Source organism: Chrysochloris asiatica, unplaced genomic scaffold, assembly GCF_000296735.1.
Source record: "Chrysochloris asiatica unplaced genomic scaffold, ChrAsi1.0 scaffold00070, whole genome shotgun sequence".
NCBI lineage: Eukaryota > Metazoa > Chordata > Mammalia > Afrosoricida > Chrysochloridae > Chrysochloris > Chrysochloris asiatica.
Genome location: NW_006408588.1, coordinates 14,550,041 through 14,557,731, shown reverse-complemented (window position 1 = coordinate 14,557,731; position 7,691 = coordinate 14,550,041). Strand labels below are relative to the sequence as shown.

General features: G+C 48.0%; 1 protein-coding gene across 3 annotated transcripts in view; it reads left to right on the top strand.

The window, feature by feature from the left end:
• GSTZ1 (glutathione S-transferase zeta 1) overlaps positions 1-4,221 on the top strand; it is a 22,003-nt gene extending 17,782 nt beyond the window's left edge. For all 3 annotated transcript variants that reach the window (XM_006864771.1, XM_006864770.1, XM_006864769.1), the window contains 4 exons: positions 1,143-1,221; positions 1,727-1,779; positions 2,786-2,835; positions 4,095-4,221. In XM_006864771.1, the coding sequence (XP_006864833.1) occupies positions 1,143-1,221; positions 1,727-1,779; positions 2,786-2,835; positions 4,095-4,221 (309 nt within the window). The remainder of the gene's footprint in view (positions 1-1,142; positions 1,222-1,726; positions 1,780-2,785; positions 2,836-4,094) is intronic.
• Positions 4,222-7,691: the final 3,470 nt, after the last annotated feature.

Sequence of the window (7,691 nt, the reverse complement as noted above, 5' to 3'; positions counted from 1 at the left end):
CCCCTCATACATTAACATCCCCTCACACACACACATCCCCTCACACACACACCCCTCACACACACACATCCCCTCACACACTCACATCCTCACACACACACATCCCCTCACACACACACACACCCTCACACACACACATCCCTCACACACTCACATCCCCTCACGCCTATCCCCTCATGCTGACATGCCCTCACACATTAACATCCCCTCACGTGTTCTGAGCTTCAGTCACTCCCACACTGACTGTTGCAAGTCCACAGCAGTTTTCCTGCTTGGGAATGGAAATGGCAGGAAGACAGAGAGAGCTTCACAGGGACTTGGGCCTAGGCCACATGGCAGACAAGAAGGAGCACAGTAGTCATCCAGTCTAGTGGGTCCCAAAGTGTGATCCAGAAAACGCTGTTTCCAAGGCCTTGCCTACCCAAGGTGGGGAAAGGGTGTGAGTGAAAAACAGCAGGTTTGGGGCCCAGGCCTCCCACCTTTACCCAGAGCTGTACCCTTTTTGTCTGTTTCAGATCATACATTAGGATTCTCTACGGTTTAGTTTGGAAAAAGTTTTCATGAATAAAGCAAAAAATAAAGTGTTAAAACAATTCAATGATGCTAACTGATTTATGGCTGAGGAAATAGCTCCAGATTGGTGGGTCATGGTCACTCAGCTAATTAGTGGCAGAGCCTGGGAGCCTCAACATGTCACACATTGTCTTTTTAATAAAGGAAGCTGAAGTAGAGAGTCCCGTTTTACAGATGAAGAGACTTGCAGCCCTAAGTGAAATGGCTCCTAGTGGTGTAAAGCTCCTAGAAGTCAGTCCTATGTGCCACCCCATCCTGCCCCACCCTGCATCCTGCTCCGTCCCTCTCCTCTAAGGGAGAAGCATTGGGTGTAAGGGAAGTAGGCCTCGGTATGGCCACACTGCTCCAGTCATGGCAGTGCCCTGTGCCCCATCTTTGCACATCTCTCAGGTCACGTGACTTTCAGACTACAGGGGTTCTGGTGGAAGGAAGTGACTTCAGGGAGTTCAAGGGTATAGGTGCCCAGCCACAGGCAGGCGACAAACTGAACTCCCTTAAGGGGTTGCAGCTAAGGGGGCAGGTCCAACTTGGCTCCCCAAGCCAATCACAGCTTTTTCTTGGCTGCACAGAATCTGTCTATCTTGAAGCAAGTGGGTCAGGAGAACCAGCTGACCTGGGCCCAGAAGGCCATCAGTTCTGGCTTTACCGGTGAGTCCTTACTTCTGCCACTTGCTCTGAGGTGGCCTCTCAGAGAAGTAACCCCTTATGCTCAGGAGCCCGGTCATCTGAAATATCCTCCCAGGTCTTGATTGTGGCTTGGGTGAGGGCAGGATGGGGGCAGGGCTAGGAGGCAGTGGACTGGATGGGCATTCCCATCTGGCCTCAAACTTAGGTACTTTGGGGAACCTTAGAGTCTGAGGCCCCCCGCCCTTCAGTTGGCCCAGCCTCAGTGCCACTGGCCACTCCTGAGATCAAGGCCAGCAAATGGCCATTCCTACCAGCGTGAGAGCTGCTGCTGGCCACTCTGAAGGAAGGGCATGGTGACTGGCCTTGAGGAATCCAGGGAAACATCATCTCGTCCCTTTCAACGCTTTAGAGACTTGGCTCTCACACATGCCCTCTGAGTGGCCCAGCTTGTCACTCAGCTGCCATTTCATAACTATGGAAGCCAAGCTTGATGTCCCCTTTCTGTACCCATGTGTTCTCCCTACAGCTCTGGAGACAATCCTGCAGAGCACAGCAGGGAAGTACTGTGTGGGCGATGAGGTAAGCTTCTCTCTGGCTATGTGTGTCTCTTCCATTTAGATTCATCCATCTCTCTGCACCCCACAGGCAGGCCTGGCTCACAGAGCTTTCTGATGAGGCATCTATAGGGGCTGGGGTGAGGGCCAAGGACCCCCAGTCTTCTCTGTGCCAGTTTGCATCCCAAGAGCAAGTAGAGGTTAACTCATGGGATTGCCCCAGTTCATTCCTACTAAATTGCCTGAAGAGAAAGTGAATTTCTCATGCCTGAATGTATTGAAGCAAGCAGAGCTCATCTCTGAGATAAAGAGGTGATCCCAGCCTCCAATGGTGATTATTAGTGTCTGCATACCCTCCCAAATCTGAGATTCTAGGATTCTACAGGTTAAGGCATTAGACCTGTACCAATTTGCATACCAGGGACACAGCCTGAGGCATTTCCTAAGTGCCTGCTGATGGCATTTTTAACAGGCTCTATAACATCCACCTGGAGTCCTGGTGTGGCACTGTGGGCTAACTGCGAGGTCGGTGGTTTAAGTTCACCAGCTGCTCCTTGGAAACCCTATATAGGGTCGCTATGAATTGAAACCGACCCGATGGCACTTAACAACAACAACATAACTTCCCCCTGGTGTGGCGCTGTAGGATAAGAAGTAGACCTCAAGGTCAGTTTGAACCCCAAGTCGATGGTTCAACCTCAGCAGCCACTCCTCAGAAACCCTATACAAAGTCACTATAAGTCAGAACTGACTCAACAGCACTTAACAAACAACATAACAAGCAACAAGGCACTCAAGACTCAAGCCTTCTCTGGTCACCCACAGAGCTGGTTGTCAGGGTAACTAGAGAAGCTTCTGCTCTGGAGGGCAGACCCAGGCAGGCCTAGAGAAAATGGGCCAAGGAGCCGAGATGGGATGGAAGAGCCTGGAAAGATGGAAACCTTGAAGGCTACCCCCTGTCACCAGTGGACAGGCCAGCAAGTGTAACTAGGGGTGCATACGCTGACACAGGCCTGTCTGACTCTCTTCAGGTTTCCATGGCTGATCTGTGTCTGGCGCCTCAGGTGGCAAATGCTGAAAGGTAAATGAAAGCCTCATCCCTTCCTCCTCCTGCTGGCTCCTCCCCCCTCCTGCTGGCTCCTCCCCTCAAAATGCCCAGCTTCCTCCCAGTCAGGCGCTATCTCAGCCTGAGGCAGCATTTCCTGCAGATGCTCCTGGACTGCCCAAACCCACCAGCCACACTGGCCTAGAGGACAGAGATGGAAGAGAAATGTCTCCCCAGGCCACTCCCACCTGGTCCTGCACACACACACACACACACACACACACACACCACTCCCCACCCCCACCCGCTCCTAAGCAGAGGTGCTATCCCTTTAAGAAACTACCCCAGAAGCCTCAGCTTTCTGTCCCTAAACAGGGCATGTCTGTGTGTCTGTGCCTAGTTCTTTCCCTGTCTGCCCTTCAGTAGGGCATGGGTGAGCACCTCTTGTGGAACGCACCACTAAAACCAAAACTAACCAAACCCATTGCCACCAAGTCAATTCTGACTCATAGTAACCCAAAACTCAATTTCATAGGAGCAGGCAGCCTCATCTTTCTCCCTGGGAGCAGTTAGTAGGTTTGAATTGCTGACCTTGCATTAACCTAACCCATACTGGGGACATGGAAATGTATGTCACACTCCCTGCCTCTAAAGAAGCTATGGCATAGAGACACAATTTGTCTCTGTAAATACCTACACAGTACCTTCCCATAATAATTCCTAAGTAAATAGCCACTGCTTGAGTCGGGAGTAGTCCCGCGTTGTTACAAATGGTTGCCATACTTTGTGGCTAAAAGGTTGGCAGTTGTAGTCTACCTGCAGGTACCTCAGAAGAAAGGTCTGGCAATCTGCTTCAGAAAACAGCTAGGGAAACCCTGCTCTACTCTGACACACCTGGGGACACCAAGAGTCAGAGTCAACTTGACTCTGGTTTGGTTTGTTGTTCTTAGAATAGGAACATTAGGTGACAAATGCCAAGTACAACTACACAAGACCTACCCATTTCCAGAAAGCTATCCTAGTGTGGCCCTATAGGATAAGCACTGGACTGCTAACCACAAGGTCTGCGGTTCAAGCCCATCAGCTGCTCCTCAGAAGCCCTATACAGGGTGGCTGTGAATCGGAACTGATTCGATGGCATTTAACAACAACCACCTGTGATTAAGGCTACCCCTGCCTGGGCCACCTTCCTGGTCCTCCGCTGCCCTGCCCCATGGGCTCACCCAGCCATGCCTCTCTGCTTCCCTCCGTGCCCACAGGGCAGCCTGCCTTAGGTGAGGGTTTCTCTGCCACAGGTTCAAGGTGGATCTCACTCCCTACCCCACCATCAGCCGCATCAACAAGACGCTGCTGGCCTTGGAGGCCTTCCACGTGACTCACCCCTGCCGCCAGCCAGATACGCCTCCTGAGCTGAGGGCCTAGCTCCCAACCCCTGACCCACTGGTGTGGGGAGCAGGGGAAAGGCGAGGTGCTAGGAGCTAGGCGGGCTGAATAGGTGTGGTAACCTGAGGAAACAGGACACTAGAACTCTAGGCTTGAGTCTACCTTCCCGAAAACCTCTTTCTGCCTAATCTCTTCTGTCAGATGGGTAAAGGGGATGCTGGGAGGCCAGGAGCAATGTCTTCAGTCTATGTCATGGGGCAGCCATGAAAATGAAATGAGAATGTAGATTAGAATGCCTGGCAAGTTTAAAACCTGCAGAGTCATCCTTGTTACAGTGACCCAACTCCAATAAATGCCCACAGTAAAATTTGGTCATTGAACTGAATCCCAGTTGTTCAGCAAAGGCTAAGCTGGGTCCTATATGAAATGACTACTCTGTTCCTAGCAAAAGCTCCTTCCACTTAGAAATTGGGAAAGGAAGCCAGCCAGACACCTGCCTGCCCTGTGGCAGGCCTGATCGCTAAGAATAAGGAAAAGAAGTAGGCCCAAACCTTAATTGCTTTAGAGAATCACACAAGATCCAGGGTTTGGGGTGGGGGTGGTCCTCAGGGTCTCTTTTCAGCTTCATCATGTATATAACTTCCTGCAGTTTGTGCTCTGTTCTTTGTGTCTACTCTGCTCTTTTCATATTTCAAAGGTGATTGTCTAAAACACAACCAGCACTGAGCCGCTCTCATTAACATAGCCGAGAAAACCTTATTCCCAGACAGGATTACAGCCACAAGAATAGGGGTAGAATTTACAGCATTTATGTGGGAGACACAATTTAATCCGTAACAGATAAGGCTCACCTGGCTTTCTCCAAGAAAACTTTACCTGAGCTAAGAGTTATCTCAGCCCAGGCATTAGGAATACTTCACACACACACACACACCCGAACCCTCCCCCCTCACTGTCCCTCTTCCTTCACATCGCAGGTGATTAAAACTCCAGTGGTTTAAAAGACAAATACTGTATGGTCTCATTTATATGAAATAACAAGAGCAGACAGATGCATAGATACTCGAGTTTGTTAGTGACTACCAGGACAGGAGGGAAAGGCATAAACTTCTGTTTATGGTGATGGGAAATTTAGCAACACATATTGGTACTAGTTGCACAACATGATTAATGTTACTGATATTACTGAATTGTACACTGAAAAAATGTTGAATTGGCAAATGTTGTGTTAGATATATTTTTACAATTATACAACAAAACACCTCCTGTGATTCTTAAATATTGAATAAACCTGGGGAAAAGGAGCATGGCTCCACACTTCAGCTCATGCTCCTTCAACCCCCTGAATAGTTTCCTTCCTGACCCTGGAATCAGCGGTGGGATTAGAGATGCAGAAGGCAAGTCTCAGTGTTGGCCAGATGGGAGGCTGCTGCCAATTCCCCAGGATTCAGGAGGTAGCTGCCTCTGCCTCTCACCAACAGCGCTGAGGTCACCAGGGAAGCAGGGTCTCTCCACCTCCTTCCTCCTCTCAGTTTCATCTCCAAGCAATAAAGAAGCTCAAAAGACTTCTGGGAAGTGAGAGAACTTGATCGAACCCACTAGAAGTAGGACAAGGTACAGAAACACAGAGAACTTCAGATCCCTCCTGTTGTCCTGAGTTACTTTACAGAGAACTAAGCATAATGAAGATGACAAATTAGGATGTTTTTCTAAAAGAAAACTGGTAGCTACTCTAGCTAGTAATGAATTTACCACTTTTTCCACTGGGGAGCCTGGCATAGCGCTGTAGGATAAGTACTGGACTGCTAACCACAAGGCTGGCAGTTTAACCTACCAGCTGCTCTTCAGAAACCCTATACAGGGTTGCTATGAATCAAAACCTACTAGATGGCAATTAATACCAACAACCATTCAATCCACCAACAAGCAGTGAGCCCTTCCAGGGGACTCCCACTGAGCTGGGAGTTGGGAATATGACAGAGACATGGCCTCTGGTCTGAGTTCTTGTCCCTTCACTTATAAAAAAGGTAACAATTGACTGGCTGTAACTCTACCACTCAACATTATGCATCTGTTACATATTTGTCAGTTCCAAGATAAGTTGGCAGAGTTTCAACTCTGATAGGTCTCCTCCTAGACAATATCAAAATAATAACCTGCTTAACCTGGGCCTTCACCAGCCATCCTAAAACTGGTGGCAAAGACTTTATGAACTTGAAGAAAATCTAAACCAGATAAAGAGAAGATGCCGTCTCTATTATCAAAATTAGTGCACAAAACACATCCTTCAAGAGGCTATGTGATAAGTGTCCAATATAATGCAAACAATCAGTCGTGGATGGGTGAGGAAGGGAATGAATGCTGTGGCTTTTCTTCTGGGCTCCACATGGAAACACTAGAGACTCTTGAATTCAGGCTTAAGAGGCTCAATATCCTCATCTCGTTTTCTCTAAGTGCAAGCAGGCTTGTCCTTCACAAAAACTAACAAGAAATGCAAATCTGAGGTGACTCACCTGGAAAGTGCTGGTTCTTGTGAGCATCCCACACACACAGGAATTTACTAAGCCTTTTTGGTTCCCAGCTACACTGACTTTCAGAGGACAACAATCAGTCTCCTTATCTCATGGTGTTTTTGTGAAAGAGATTTTTGTTGTAAAAATAGACATAAGAAAATATTTGCCGATTCAACCTTCTTTACATGAACAATTCAGTGACATTGAAGATATTAGTAATGTTGCACAACTATCACCCATATCTGTTGCCAAGTTTTCCATCACCTTGGACAGATACACAATGTGATTTTTTATATTGTGAAACTAGGGCCTAAGATGTGGGAGCTCTCTACAGTCAATAATAGCAACACAAGTTGATCTCAAGCTGGGACCCCACCTTGAGTCCTTCACCCAGAACCAAGAAGAGCCCCAGCTCTTAAGGGCATGCAAGAACTTTTCTGGAATCTCCTGTGGGTCTTGGGAAAATGGGAAGATAAGAGTTGGGAGGGCTTCAGAGAAGGGAAGACTAGGGATCCAACAGGGAATGGAAAAAAAAAATTTGTGCATGAGTGTGTTTAGGATGTGTCGAGGTTCTGATCTCACCAGAGAAAGGGGCAGTCCTGGTTTCTGGGCATGCCGGATTGACAGTTAGAATGAGGCCATCAGTTGCTGGGTCTGGGGATTCAGGACCATAGTTTCAGGGGACTCCACGGTCAATTGGCATAACATAGTACACACAGACAATGTTTTACATCCAATTTTGATGAGTAGCACCTGGGATCTTAAAAGCTCAAGAGTGGCCATCTAAGCTACTTGTTTCTCCATATGTGGAAGAAGAGTGATAAGAATTAAAGAGGCTTAGGCAAGAAGTTCCATTTCATTTTTGACAACTTCCAATTTTCCCAGATTCATACTTCGTACATTCCATGTTCCGATTTTCAATGGATGTTTACAGCTGTTTCTCTTCATTTTGATTTGTGGCCCATTAGCAAATGAAGGTTCTGTGAGCTTTTCTCT